Source organism: Triticum urartu, chromosome 7, assembly GCF_003073215.2.
Source record: "Triticum urartu cultivar G1812 chromosome 7, Tu2.1, whole genome shotgun sequence".
In the NCBI taxonomy this organism is placed as follows: Eukaryota; Viridiplantae; Streptophyta; class Magnoliopsida; order Poales; family Poaceae; genus Triticum; species Triticum urartu.
Window position 1 is genome coordinate 57418037 of NC_053028.1, and position 15689 is coordinate 57433725.

Genomic DNA, 15689 nt, shown 5'->3' on the forward strand with positions numbered 1-15689 from the left:
GGGCACTTGCATTGGCGAATCCACGAAGAGAATGGAGGGTGGGCTCAAAGTTAATGTCATGTAAACTAATCGCTCATTTGTCAAAATTTGGATCTGTTAAGTAAGATGGTAATTATCTCCTAACAGGGTAGTCTAAATAAGCCCAAAAAATTTCAAATTACTATGGGAACATGTACTGTTTACTGAAATTATTTGCATTTTTTTTCAAAAATATAAAAAAAATTGAACAAAAATTGGTTCTATCTACGAAAATAGCCATTATATCTCAATAGTGTTGTAGTAATAAGCTCACATTTTCCTAGATATCTATTTCTAAGACAAGTATTTCCGGACCGAGGGAGTACATAACTATATCTATTCGAGTTTGATTGCACCTTTTTGTATTTTGTAGATGTCCTCCGTGTGTCCATGGGCTGTATCTAGAGTAGTAGCAAAATAATTAAGTTTTTTTGGAGGGCATGCTTCACCCTATTGAAGCTTACCTACTAGAATCGCCATTGGGCATTGGATACCCTGATGTCGTCATGTCATGCGCCAAGATTGAGCACCTAATGAATGATCTTGTTGCTTCATCCAAAGTAAGTTGGAAAAAACACATATATGTGCAATTAACATGGTTAATTTTAATTAGCTAATCTCTAGCATAGTATTGAAATAGTTAAATTAATGGAAACGTGCATGTAGCCCCGGACAATAGGGATGTGGCCAACTGCGTGGAGTGCTACGCCAATGAGCACAATGTAACAGAGGAGGTCGCCTTTGCACCAACCAAGCTCGAATCAAACATGGGTGTCAGCAGCTGCCTGCGGTGCAACGGGTAGTCAACTTCACACTCAGTGGGCGAGAGGGCACCATCTGAACCCATGGGCATATGCACCCATTTTTCATAAAATGCATTTTAAGCACGTTGTAAAATATCAAAAAAATCAAAAGAAAATATCACGCATACATGTTTGCAAATGTGTGTACGCGCCACAAAGTTTTATGAAAAGATATCTTTTTATTTTACCTCCGCAAAAAAGACAAATTTCAGTGCTTCTAAATAGTGTTTCACGACATAATTTTTTGTCTTTTTTGCACAGGCCACAAAAAAAGTTATTTTTCCGTGAAACTTTATGCACGCACATAGAACATGGAGACGTACCCGTGCAATTTTTTTCCAGATATTTTTAGAATTTAGAAATGTGTTTTTCAAAGTGGGTTCATATGTACCCGGGTTCATCCATGCACTTCTCCTCAGTGGGCCGGTGTACTACGGTGATAGGAAAGATGCCTTCACCTTCAGCTCCCGTGTACTTAGATACTACTCCATCCTCATGCAGGCATGCATTAAGTATTTATTTTCTTACGTACCTTCAATTTCTATTTGTTTTCCAATCTCGTGTTTAATTAGGCAGGTCATGTGTCATGTGTGTACACTTAGGATGCGGAGGTCGGGAAAAAAAATAGACGTACACGAGCTCATGTTTCGATGTGTGTGACATGTATGTATGTGTTTGCATCTCAGATGAACCGAAATGGTTGCATGTATGGAGCCCGATTAATAAATTAGTAGTGTATTTGGTTTGGCAAATCCACGGTCCAGTTTTTATTGAAACGTCCGCTCAAATCACTAAATTTATGTGGAAGAGGATGATCGTACCATTTTCTGGCTTTGCTAATATGCGATTCAGATTTTCGGTGACTGGTTGGTACAGTATGTAAACGAGCCCTTCAGTCAATTCAATTCATCAGTTGATTCTTTGTAGATTGGACTAGTGAATTAATCTGGTATGATGATTGGGGCTATGTCTTTGGACTGTACTGCAGAATGCTAGAGTGGAGAGGGGAAATCCTATCCTAAAAAGACTAGTATTTTGCAGCATCAGAAGAGAGTAGCACCCTGAGATGTGTTAATACTAGCAATGCCCTGAGATCCTTCCTTGACTACCATACGAGAAAGCAATTCCGGAGTAGTTATCGCAGTTAAGTATTATAACAATATCTGGTTCTAGTTATAGTAGATCAGGATACAACTCTGAGCGTCCTGTTATCATAGACATGTCTATTTGAATAGATATATCTTCCCTGCAGGGGTGCACCACATTACCCAACACACTCGATTAACTCTGCCCGGACACAGTTTACTAGGTAATGCCCAACCTCGCATGATCGGCACGCTGTAGACTAGTCTAGACTCTCCAAAGAGGTTAACACGCCGGTCTAAATCCTAAATGCGAAGGGGTCATGGACGATCGCCCTAAGCACTCATGCACATTGCGTGGCTGGCCGGGACCCAAGGGTGCCTTTGTATACATAAGCAGGCGTAACCAGCTCACCCCAACAATCAGCCCGCATATCTGAAATGTGACATCTAAATTGCTTTCGGAGGGAACGTACGACACCGAGGGCCCATAAACCATTATCCCGTGTGGTGTTTAGTGCGCAAAGGCACATAGCCCAACTCAGTTCAAATACCCAAATGCGTTAGTGTATTATTAGTAACTCGTGAAAACGACCAGGGTCGTCGCTCCGACTAGGTAACTTGTGGACCACGACTAGTGATCAGGCCCACCTCTCACCTAGGTGGTCTCCACCTGTCCTGTCGTTCCGCCAGAGTAATCCCTCGCTGGTACCCTTGGGGCAGACCCGTCTTTAATCATAGGAACTGCCAGGGTTCAGGTCCATACCATCAAGGTGAAAAAACCTAAGGAATCACCCTCGGTAGCTTCACTCTTTCAATACCAAATGAATTTTGCTTAAATTGAAACTTGGCATATAAATCATGCATAATAGTGTGATATTGCACAAAAAGTTCTAGAGCATTTGGTAACTGTTACCTGGCCAGGAGATAGTTCATGCAGCAGCATGGCATGGCGAAATTCAAATGTCGTCCAAACATGACCTCTCTTGTGCAGCGCCCTCCATCACATCTGATCCGAGATACCCGACCTCCTTATGCAGTTGGTTGAGCACCATGGAGAAGAAGATGATGCCCACCAAGAGTACCCAAAACCGAGAAGAACCGAGTCATAAATCTAAAGGAGAGTTACCATTTAGGACAGTAAAAATTAAGAAGTCAAAACAGGGGATCTGTGGCAGATTAATGAACGTACCAACCTCGAGTCCATGGCAACGACGCAGGAGACAAACATCATGTTAAAGGTGATGACAATCTTGATTACGAGGGTGTGCTAGTGCGGCCCAGTCGGCATCGGCGTCAGCATCCCCAGCATGCACCGTGATCACCCGTAGCATGAACACCGTGCACATCACCCCTGTGAACATACTCCCTCCGTTCCTTTATGTAAGGTGCATTATTTTTGACATGATAACTAAGGCACGTGTTAGGAGGAAATTACCCTTGCTAAATTTGTTGGTTAGTGGCAAATAAATCAGTTAGTCCAGGAAAGTAAGAGATACATGCAATCGACAGAGAGATGCTTTCCTTCTTTTTCTATAAGGAGAGATATAGACAATCAAGAGAGAGGTACTTTCCTTTTTATGGAGGTATAACAAGGGAATTATGAGGAATTAGAAAAAATGCATCTTACATTCTGTAATGTTATCAAAAAACAAATACACCTTATATAAAGAAACGGAGGGAGTATATACATGAACCAAGATGAATGGGTAAGTTCTATAAAGAATGATATTCTGGGCCGCTATGATACGATGCTATAAATATATATACATGAACTTCAGCTTCCTCCCCAAAAGCTTCAAGGTTAACAATAATGATCACGTTATCGATCTGAATAAGGTTCAGAGAGTCCAAATCATATAAGTTGTCATCAAATAAAGAAACAGGACAAACAGAGGGATGTGTTCTGGTCACTCGTTTTCCACAAATTGTACTTGATGTAACTCCAAACCATGTATAAGACACGAGGTCTAACCAGCAGTATCCAATAATCACTAATCCAATTGCTGTGATAACTCTAGATACCCCCAATCCTTAATCACTCGAGCACAACTGAGGTAAAAAGATATGTGAGATCCTTTCATTGTTTCTTGAACAAGAAACACATTTCTTGAAAAAGAAATAAAACGTGCAGCAGATGCGCAGTACATGTAGCCATATAGGACAGTGGCAATATGATTATGTTCGTGCTCACTTGGATCAGCAGAGCAGCAATTTTAGCCCCCATATACTTGTTGACTGTATCATCTTGCCAATACTGCCGTGCATGGGGAGGTGAGAAGGCATCCCACCGCCGCCAGTCCGTGCGCCGTGGGATCTCTCAACCGCACTAGGGTAGGGTTTGGTGACAGGGTGGAGGAATGACATGAATCAAATTCTGTTGGTCAGACCATGAATCTTTGGAGAGAGAGAGAGAGAGACAGAGAGTAGGGAATAAGAGGGGAACCTGAATCAGAGAGAGGTGACGGCCATAGAAACATGGCAGTATTGGGGATGAACTGAATTTCAGATTCAACTTGTGTGTGATTTTTAGTGCATAGCCCTCCGAATCGAGTCTTGGTAACAAGACCACGCTTGAAATTAAATGTTGGGGATATTATTTATCGGGAACTTATCAATCGTCTCAAGATAAAGGGTAAATCGGCCGGTTTATCGGTATATCGACCGATTTATCTTATCAGTCCGACCCCCCGGTAAGCGAAAAATCGCCGATTTATCGAAATATCGGCTGATATCTTGAACAGTGCTTGAAATGACTAAACTGGGAAACCAGCAACAGACCTTCTGGATTGAAATCCGGGATGTGAGCGTTGCATCTGACAGCGACTTGCTGACATGATCTTCAACATTATCACTCCCGGGTTGGGGTCCTAATTGAGCGGAACGCTTCCAGAGAGTCCACTCGGCATGACATTCATGTTTGCTGCTGTTCTGCTATATCTGGTATAGCATGTGGATGCGTATTTAAATGATGGAAACAAAAAAAAATATAGGTAAACGGCAACAGTCAAATCATGGGGTTGGGGAGGAACTGGTTAATGTGCGGCGAACTGGGTGACAATGGCTATTTGATACTAGAGGCTGCTACGAACTTACGTATGGATCGGAAATGGGGATCTAGGAGAAAACAATGGGGGACTGCTGGTGATCTTCAGATTTGCATACCTGGCTGAATACTTGGATGACTTCGGCTCCTTGTGAATTTTGCATGCATCGACAACGTGAAGGTGAACGGCGGTGTGCCAGGCAAGCGGCGTGGCAGATACAACGATCTCGCTTAGCGGGGTCCCGATCAGAGGTATAAATGTGCATGTGGATGTAGGTGCCGGTGGGCCACCCGTGTTGTTATTGAAACAGATGATCGACTATGTAAACGTGCCGTGCTAATGGTGATTAGCATCATAATACGTGCGTGAAGGACATATATATTTTGAGAAAAATATGATTTTGTATATATCAGAGAGAGAAATGAACTACTCCCTCCGTCACAGTTTACAAGTCCTACGCGTATACCTAGGTTGTCAATTTTATCACCCTAATATAAACTATATAACACAAAAATTATACTTTTTAAAAATAGAACATCTAAAATTTATATTGATATATTTTTTGTAATATATGACTTGTATTAGGTTGGTCAAATTGACGACCTAAGGGTACGCGCACGCCTTGTAAAATGAGAGAGAGGGAGTGGATATAACTATTTCGGGTAACTGATAAATAGGGGATATAACATATAAAATTTAGGAGAACTCAGTACAAAAAGATAACTAATATTGAGGCGCCGTGTTTTACATCAAAAATAAAAATCTCTGATGGTCCAGGCTGGTTCGCTCAACATGGATGGTCCATGTATTATTGCCAGTGAGGTACTGGGACGGCGATCCACCAGAAGGGCAAATGCAAAAATCCAGCACCGGACTTGTTACAAGATGACATAAATGCAGTTTGTTGATCCGGAGACAGATGGTATTGATAAGCATGGCAGTGGACGCCGTGCCCACTGCCCAGAAGGAGATTTTCGCGAGGCCGGCGGAGAGCGAGCCAGCAGCCGAGCAGGCGGGGCATGGCGGCGACCGCGAGGGGCAGCGTTGGGGAGATCCGGGCGGGAGACGTGGAGGCGGCCGGGCTCACGGCGGCCGACGCGGTGGCCTTTCTCGCCGCGCTCCGCTCGGCGACCGGCAAATGCGGCGCCGACGCGGCCGCTGCGTGGGCGGCGGTCGTGGCGGCGGGGGTGCTACGGCCGGACCACCCGCACGCGCTCCACCAGCTGGTGTACTACTCCGTCTACGCCGGCTGGGACCGCGCCCAGAGAGGCCCGCCGCCCTACTGGTTCCCCTCCCCGTAAGTCGCCGGCCGCCGTCCATTTTTCTTTCCTAGAAGCACAGCTGAACAGGGCTTGTCTCCCGGCGCTTAATTTGCTACCAACTGTTTGATCCAATCGGGTAGTGGGAGCAATCAATGGCTAATCCACGGTGAAAGTGACTGCTAGTCTAATTCCACGAGTCACTTAAGCTTATATGGTTCCATTTAACCCAGTATTTTTTGTCTAGCTAACAACATTTGAGTCTAACAGCAACAGTAAGATACTAGTGCTATTTTGGTACTAGCTAGCTTATAACTGCTCTGTGGATTCGCATCATTTAGCACTACTGTGTGATAGGATGACTGGTGTATATATAATTTACTTCATGACACAGTTATCATGATTGTTGCAGGACTGATTGTAAGCAAACAAATCTTGGGAGAGTGATGGAAGAGAATGGTCCCAAGCTGTTAGGAGCATCATATAAGGATCCAATTTCAAGCTTTGGCCTCTTCCACAAATTCTCTGTTCAGAACCAGGAGGTCAATTTTCCTTTCTAAATTTGGAATTTACTTCACAGACAGAACAAGTGGATAACTAGAACATCGGTTCAAAGTTTTATTTCTTCATAATAGCCTCCTAGGAGATCATTGTGTAGGTCTACTGGAAACTGGTGCTGAAGGAGCTCTCTGTCAAGTTCGTACGAGAACCAAAGACGATTCTAGATGCATCAGATAAATCAAAGAAGGGAGGGTCATGGTTCCCCGGCGCAGTGCTCAACATTGCCGAATGTTGTCTGCTACCTTGGCCTTCCCAGAACAGGACAGATGATAGCATCGCTATTGTCTGGAGGGATGAGGGCTTTGGCGATTATCCGGTGAATCGTATGTCGCTGAAGGAGCTTCGCACCCAAGTGATGTATGCATTTCTTAACAAATTAAGAGTAGGGGGCATGCAGAAACCTTTAAATTTCTTCTGTTCTATTGTACAATTTCATCATCATGGTTTTGTTGCTTTGGTATTTTCAGGACTGTTGCAAATGCCCTTGATACCATATTCCGAAAGGGTGACCGGATTGCAATAGACATGCCAATGACGTGCAATGCGGTTATTGTTTATTTGGCAATCATCCTTGGAGGCTTTGTTGTTGTGGGAATAGCAGACAGTTTTGCACCCCAAGAGATTGGCAATCGCATGAGGGTCGCAAAAGCAAAGGCAATTTTTACCCAGGTTCGACTGTAGCAAGCAGCAAGTCTTACGATCATCAGTACTATAGTAGTGTTTATACTAATTCCACAGGATTTCAGGATTTCATAATTAGGGGAGGGAAGAAATTTCCACTTTACAGGTATATGATGTTTCTTTGGGCTTGTTGAGCTGTGCCCTCAGCAGAACCTTGTACTTCTTGTTGTGTGTGTGTGTGGTGAACTCGTGTTTGGTACTCGTTGCTTGTGGCGGTTTGCTTTATTTGTAAAGCGGGGCGAAAGCCTTTTTCGGTAATTATTTAGTTAATATATGTATTTCAGTAACTTAATTTGCTCAGCTTTAACAAGAAAATTGTAGTTATTTAGCAGGATCACAGCTTGTGAAAATAATCATTTTGCATTGATGTAACAATTTGTGTTTCATTTATACCTTTTTGCATGAACATACTGAACTATCACAGAACAATTCTCAGCACTTAACTAAATATGTCAAATTATATTCTTCAGCCGTGTCATGGAAGGGACTTCAGCTAAAGCTATTGTAATTCCTGCAACTGGAGATAGTCTTGGAGTTACACCAAGGAATGGTGATATGTCCTGGAAAGATTTTCTTTCTTGTGCTGCCGGGAGGTATGCAGCAAATGATCCTTCCATGTCACTCAAAATAAACAACTCTGTTCAGATGCTTTCTTTTCGTGAAAATTTGAACACCCACATTGCAAAACAGAGGTGATTTTGTGATGTGACCAACATGGGAGCTACATGTCTTGGATTTGCAGGTCATCCATGTACTCTCCAGTTTATCAATCTGCAGACTCCTTAATTAATATACTGTTTTCATCAGGAACAACTGGTAAACACTGCCTTGAGTTTCTGACACAATTTCCTTTAATCTCTGGTTGCACCGTTTCCCACGTTCACAACTTCACGTGTGATTTGATCTGTTCTATTTGCTTTTGGTGCAGGAGAGCCAAAAGTTATACCGTGGACACAACTTTGTCCCATAAGATGTGCAGCTGATACCTGGGCACATTTGGATCTTCGACCAAAGGACGTAGACTTGTGGCCTACAAATCTGGGTTGGGTTATGGGACCGATACAAATATTCTCATGCTTTCTAAATGGTGCAACATTGGCCTTATATCATGGTTCTCCACTTGGACGTGGTTTCTGCAAATTTGTGCAGGTGTGGCCTATTTTGCACCATCTCTTGGTTTAAACTGCTAAAGTTGATTTGTCCTTGTTCCATTTTTTTTAGTTAAAGTAAGCCTTGGCCTTGTTCTTATTTTTTGTATCCATTACTTTGCTTGAATCTGGTATAGATAAGGCTTACTGGCTACCTAATTAACTTCATAGTTTGTCTATTCTCCCAAGTTTTTTATTCTATGCATCATAGAGCTTTTTCTTCTGAATGAATCAGGTAGGATTTTATCAAAAGTCCCTGCATATTATATTAGAAGCTGAGTATAAACTGTTCTTTACCCATGCGCTTCGTGATAATGTCCAAATTGCAGGATGCCCGTGTGAGTGTATTAGGATCTGTGCCTAGCTTGGTGAAGTCTTGGAAGGCAGGGAATCTTACTCAAGGGCTAGACTGGACCAAAATCAGGCAAGTTGCTACTTACACTGTTAGGAAGCATTCAACTTCATCACAAGCTCCGCTAAAGAAGCTAAATTTCTATAATCGCAGGGTACTTGCTACAACAGGGGAGGCTTCTGATATTGATGATAATCTGTGGCTATCTTCGCGTACCTGTTACAAGCCCATTGTTGAGTGCTGTGGGGGCACAGAGCTGGCATCCTCATACATTCAAGGGAGACTTTTACAGCCACAAGCTTTTGGAGCTTTCAGTGGTCCATCAATGTCCACTTGGTTTGTCATACTCGATGAACAGGGAAATCCATATGTAAGAATTGTTCGTAGAATATTCTAAGTTTGGTGATTGCGTTTGCTGTGTAAGCATTTGACGTTTGCTATGACAGCCTGATGATCTACCTTGTTCTGGAGAAGTGGGTCTCTTCCCTTTATATTTTGGTGCTACCAATCGGCTTCTCAATGCTGACCATGATAAGGTTTACTTTGATGGAATGCCCATTTACAGAGGACGGGTATGGAGTCGCTTACCTCAATTTTTACTAAACTGCTTGACAAAATTATGAAGATGTTCGACATTTGCAGCAGTCAACTTTTTAAGCTTTATAAAATCAGTGTGTTCTCCAAGTTTTCCAGTGGAGCCCTACTGAGAAGATGAGTATGATTTAGGCATGCTATTGTGCTCTGATATAAGTTGCAATGATAAGTGTGTTATGAAAAATAGTACTAGCAACATTTGAGTCAATGTTCCCTTTGCTGAACTAATCAAATAAATCTGACTACATACTTTTAGAAGTTATCAGTAATAACCAAAATGGTGAAAGCTCACACGTTGTAACGGTATTTCTACTGCAGCAACTCCGACGACATGGAGATATAATCCAGAGGACCGTAGGTGGTTACTATATCGTGCAGGGCAGAGCAGATGACACTATGAATCTTGGAGGGATTAAGGTTGAAGCTCCCTCTTCATTGTTTTCAGTATGATGTCATCACTCTTGCATCTCATGAAACCAATTCAATATTGCTCTTGCCTGACCAGACAAGTTCAGTGGAGATCGAACGGGTTTGTAATGGCGCCGATGACGGTCTGCTAGAAACAGTAGCTGTTAGCATCAAACCTTCTGGCGGGGGACTAGAACAACTGGCTATATTGGCAGTGCTAAAAGATGGATCCACAGCATGCGATGCAAATCTTCTGAAGAGCAAGTTCCAGAGAGCCATTCAGAAGAACCTCAACCCCCTTTTCAAGGTAAGAGCTTCTCTTTTCTGACGTTCAGTTCAGATGATCAGATGGGTGCATCCATAATGAGGGAATTGAGATCGTTTGTTCGTCCTGACAGGTGAGCTACGTCAAAATCGTCCCCGAGTTCCCGAGAACTGCTTCAAACAAGCTTTTGAGAAGGGTCCTGAGGGATCAGCTGAAGCAAGAACTCGCGAATCGCAGCAAGCTATAACGGGCCTGAGGGATATCTATGTCTTTTCAACAGGAAAATGGATCTTCATGATCCAAGTTTATTGAACTCACGGCGTGTTACAACGGTTCGATTCCCTTTCATTCACATCGTTGGGGGTGTAGATTCATAACACTTGTTATTGTATTGTATGTGTTGAGCTCATCGGAAGTAATGAGGTGATGGCTTGCTAAAATCGGATCACTCTGTATGTTTGAAGGTTTATAAGCCATCGTATTTTCTTACGTTTTCTCTTTACATCTTTTATAAGACAAGATGAGCTGCATTATGTAGTGTCAGATCAAAGCTCAGATATGTTATTTTTTGATACTCTTGCAAACTAACGATTAAAAAAATCTGAACTTCTTTATACAGTTTCTAAAGTATCAACTATCCATTTAAAGTACCCATCAAATTCAAATCTAATTTGTGTTGGGAAAACCTCAAAGAATATTGTTGCTCTTAGATTTAATACAAGTAATTGATATGATCTCTGCATACCCAAAAAACTATCCTTTGTGACATGAGCTATCTGAATATGCAAGTTTCCATATACACCAGTCATGCATGATCCCACGTCTGGAAGATTAAAACACAGATATGTTTTGATCATATACTAGAAAACAAAATCCGACTCTATGCACGCACGCCCTGCGTAGGCAGCTAATGTGTCATGTGGGAAGCTCACTTGGCAGAAGATAATTGAGCCAATTTTTCATGGGTGTCAAAGTTGAAGGGGTCAAAAGCTTAAATCAGGACGCCATCTGTTTGTTCTTGCAGAGGTCGGCTATATCATCTCAACTGTGTGTGCCAAATAGCTGAAGGAGTCAAGCTTGAGGGGGGCTCTCCAAGTCAATGAGATCACAACCACCTCATTCTTCCACACGAATCCAGCGAGCTAGCTAGAAGTAGATTAAGCACAGGAAAACGGAGATGAAAGAAGTAACCGGGGAGCACACGGTGCCACGTTGGCGTATCCCGAAATTCAAATTCTTGTGGCGATTCTAATCTCCACTGTAGAGGGCCGTGGCCAACAAAGTTCACACGGTCACAAAGACACAGCCTTCTACGCGAGCTTTGGCCACAAAATGTTTGCTCTTGCACTGAGGGTAGACCTTGAGGCAGATGGTTTCTGTCCTTTAGAAACCTTACCTGAGTGTCCGCAGTTCTGCAATCTTCCGGAGTATGCATCTACCCAACGATCTCAAGAACGACAATTTTCGTGAAGACCTCAGGGGAATCGAATCTCGCTCAGGTGGAATCGTAGATCTATGTCTCCTCTTTCCTTTAACTCGCTTGCATGTAAGATTGGTGGAGATCTCAAAATTTTTGGGGGTCAACAATAGTGAGGAGAGAGTGTATCAAAATTTATAACAAAGGCCGTGCGGTAAACGATGTATCGCTACCCGACCGCTTCATGGGTGTCAGAGGTGTCCCTCGCCGAAACACGATCGCGTTTTCCATCGTCTTCTCTGCTTCTTCTTCATGGGTTTCCTTGGCACGCACGCACGCACATGAATGAAAGAATGCGTTTCCTGCTCGATCGTACGTACGCGCGCGTCGAACCTGCGAGGCACGAAATGGATACAAAAAGAAATTAACCTATGGAAGCAAAATGTATAGAGTTCAAACTATATTGCGATTTAGATGCTACATAACAAAGTAGCACGAACGTGGTACTTTGGGAACAGAACTAGTCTTCCATGGAAGCATGGAAATTTGAAATCATTACCACCATTGATCGGGATGCATAGTTTGAGATTTGTGTACCAAATTAACTAATTTTTGTAGAAGATATGGTGTACACAACGGACAAAGCATATTGACACCTGTGAAAAATCGCCGAATCAAGATATGAACATAAGTAACACAAATCAACTCAAGTGCTTCAGATTTAAGTTGTACCAGGGCGACTAGCCGGGCTGTTCCGGGCTGGCAGGCTTCTTTGTGAAACTGAAACGGTTTACCAGCGTGATGGGGAGGATGGTAGTAGGGCATGGTCCTACTGGTGAAGCAAGACGGCGAGAGGGACGCGAGGTCATCGGAGAGAGCAGCATTGGAGGCGGAGCAGCGCACGAGGGACGGGTCGCTGCACCGCAGCACTGGCTACCTGAAGCAGTTGTAGACGTCGCGGAGTGGGGTGGTGGCGGAGGTAGGTATCGCGGAGAGATTTTCTTGAATCAGGTTAATTTGGGCAGTTGGGTTAGAAATATATGCCACGAGATTGGAAGAGCATCAACGGCACATGACCCGTCTGATAAAAGTTTCCTACCAGACAACTGTATATAAGCGTTTTCCATTTATTTTTGCGTTATCAGGCCGGCTGTCATCTAGAAGAAGTTGTTGATCACACAAGTCCAGGGAACTGCAGCAGATAATGGATCTTTGTGATGAGCGTTACCAGCAGTCATCAGCAGTCGACCTGAGATTAACCTATATCTTGTGTTGGATGGCCCAACCCTTCCAATCTTCAATGAAGTAGCAGTGTTACGTGGCATACTGGACCGTGTGCACCAGGCCTTCATGGCCATGCCATACCCAAACACGTCCTTGCACGGCGTCGTGGGCACGCCTAGCACCATAGGATTCGCAGGCGACGAGTTGGGCTGCTGGTTTATGAACTCCACGAGGCTCCCCATGAGCCTCTTGCTGGTGGCCCTCAGCGGACTGTAGAGGTGGAAACCGTGCTCCTCGCCCTCCGACTCCACCACCGTCACCTCGCGGCGCCGCTGGATCATCCAAGGCCAACGCGAGTCGAGATCACGCATGCGTGCCGCCAGGCGGTGGCCGCGGCCCCGCAGGCTATCCTTACCGGCCACGGCGATGAGCACGCGGCGGCAAGCCAGCGATGAGATCTCCGAGGCCGGAGGGTCGATCCGGGGGTCGTCGTTGCCGGCCTGGCCGGCCGTCACGAACGGCCAGAGCCGGTCCACCCCGTTCGGTGGGAACACCGCCACGGTGGCTTCGTTGTCGTCCCACGCGAGCTCCAAAGGGAGCCGCTTGGCTCCCCAGAAGTAAGGCTGCACCATGATCAGCCCCTCGATGTCCATGATGTCGTTGTTGACTTCGTGGCTGGCGCGGACTGCCGTGTGGTAAACGATGTTGCCGCCGGCGCTGTCGCCGGCCAGGAACGTGCGCGCGGGGTCGGCGTAGCTGGCCAGCCACGGGTCGGACAAGGACGCCGCCCACTGGAGCGCGGCCCAAGCGTCGTCGTAGGCCGCAGGTATGGGGAACTCCGGCGCCAGACGGTACTCCACCGACACGACGAGGGCCCCGGCGGAGGCGGCAAGGGAGGTCGCGTAGCGGTGGTACGTCCGGCCGAAAGCGCTTTCCGTGCAGAACGAGCCGCCATGGACGTAGATGACGAGAGGAAGCCGATTCCTGCCTGCGGTCTCGGCGGCACCGCACGGGAGGAACAGGCGCACAGACACGCCGGTGGCCTTGTCGACGACGACGTCCCTCGTCGCCACCCCACGGTTGCGGGCCTGATCCGACGACGCCGGCACGAATGGACTGCGCAGGAAACGCTCGATGCTGCCGTCCTGGTACTTGCGTATGAACGGGTACATGTCCACGGAGATGTTACGTCCGTGGTTCTGATTCGCTGGAGAACTCTTGCTTGCCTGCATGGCGCAGTTGAGCTGCTCTAGTTTGGAACGCTTGTTTTGAATTGTGCCGCGTCGACGTTGGCTGCATCTCATGGGATTTTATAGAGCGATTTGCTTCATTGGCACTTTACTAATGAGATTCGGACGGAATCGACGGTAGTCGATTGGTCTGATGCATTACCTCCCATCAGACTATAGAATAGAAGAGTTTTCCTTAGAAATATGTCTCCATGAATAAATATGAGTATTTTCATTTTCAGTGTTATAAATATGCTTTGAAAGAGACCAAGTGGTTGTAGTCTGCCAATTATTGACGCGTCACGCGTAAATGGTCAAATGTCATTTTCTGTTAGATCTTATCCCATTATGGCTTTACCGTTGCAGCTATGCGAATATATCAACTACTTATGGGAAGGACCATATTTTCGTCGATGTTGCATTGAGTGACCACCTGCTGCCAAAAGGGTTTGATTTGGGTTAGCAGTAGCACCCGTTAACCATTTCTGTTTCTCATTATAATTATAGATTTGTTTTGTTCTTCTTCTTTTGAGCGAAAATTAATAGTCTTGGCACGTGCCAGTGCATAACTGCAGCATCCGTGCTACACACGTGTCGTTAAATTGGGCCTCCATAATTAAAAAATCTAGACAGGTTGATACAATGATTTAACAAGAATGTTATGCATTTCGCAGCAGCTTTTCGTGGAATGTCTTCTGTAAGTGCATGGAGGATATGGCACGAGCAAATGGGTTGCCGATCCAAACCTTCGCAGCATTTCACTCTTTGTCAGTTCGAAAAGAGTCTTTAAAATTAAAGATAGTTGCTTCTTGAGTGGGTAATGTATTTCAAGCATTGTATGACCATGCGTTCATCTGCTATTAATAGCATGAAATAATGCCTATCGCGAGAGAAGCAACCGCCCCTTTCTCGCAGCTATTATGGATGACCACCTGCCCAACTAGGTCCACTAGTCATCAGCCCATGCACCTGCACAGGCTAGAAATTTTTAAAAAGAAAACAGATCTTTTGAAAATAATTCAATTTTCATCGATATATCCATCTGTTAAAAATACAAAATAGACTTGGGAACATGCTTTTTAAGATGATCATTAGAAACATAAATCATTTTTCATGATTGTTAGGGCCCAATTAATACGGTGAAACCTTACATACCTTTAGTTCGTTCATGATTAAATGGTATGCTTCAATGCTACTCCCTCCGTTTCTAAATATTTATCTTTTTAGAGATTTCAACAAGTGAGGATTATGGAGGGCGTACAAGTTTTTGCCGTGTTTCAAATCATGACAATCAACTACACAAAAAATGTAAAGATGAAGAATATATTAAGAATACCTCCTTTTGGAGATAATATATCATTGAGCAGTAGATAAACCATGTAATACCACAAATTAGTACATCCATGAATGTCGGGTAAGCATATGCGTTTTCTATATACATACATGCAAGGATGGGGCAAACATTAATTAAACCCATTAAGAGTCGCCTGAATGGTGGCCAACCATCTATGCCATGTGGCGCAAGTTGGTTGGCCATGGTGAAAAACCTTTTGAGATATTATTTTTAGATGGAGATGAGGAATTTTTTTGAAATGTTTTTT

The 15689-nt window shown here is 44.2% G+C and overlaps 2 protein-coding genes across 3 annotated transcripts; one reads left to right on the forward strand and one right to left on the reverse strand.

Annotated features, from left to right (window-relative positions):
- The first annotated feature begins 5867 nt into the window (after positions 1 to 5867).
- On the forward strand, positions 5868 to 10707 carry LOC125519824 (probable CoA ligase CCL12). Of its 2 annotated transcripts, XM_048684595.1 has the most exons (14): positions 5871 to 6247; positions 6622 to 6751; positions 6868 to 7127; positions 7238 to 7439; positions 7517 to 7557; positions 7922 to 8044; positions 8194 to 8267; positions 8380 to 8600; positions 8929 to 9023; positions 9105 to 9321; positions 9398 to 9523; positions 9864 to 9962; positions 10051 to 10260; positions 10352 to 10707. In XM_048684595.1, exons 1-14 carry the CDS (start codon positions 5970 to 5972, stop codon positions 10463 to 10465), a joined length of 2190 nt encoding a protein of 729 aa, XP_048540552.1. In that variant the 5' UTR covers positions 5871 to 5969; the 3' UTR covers positions 10466 to 10707. The 2 variants fall into 2 exon arrangements, with proteins under 2 accessions (XP_048540551.1, XP_048540552.1); XM_048684594.1 differs by having other exon boundaries at positions 5868 to 6247; positions 8929 to 9321.
- Positions 10708 to 12742: 2035 nt separating this feature from the next.
- LOC125519825 (probable carboxylesterase 5) lies at positions 12743 to 14235 on the reverse strand. The gene has a single exon (XM_048684597.1). The coding sequence runs from the start codon at positions 14161 to 14163 to the stop codon at positions 12793 to 12795; it is 1371 nt and encodes a 456-aa protein (XP_048540554.1). The 5' UTR covers positions 14164 to 14235; the 3' UTR covers positions 12743 to 12792.
- Between the last annotated feature and the right edge of the window lie 1454 nt (positions 14236 to 15689).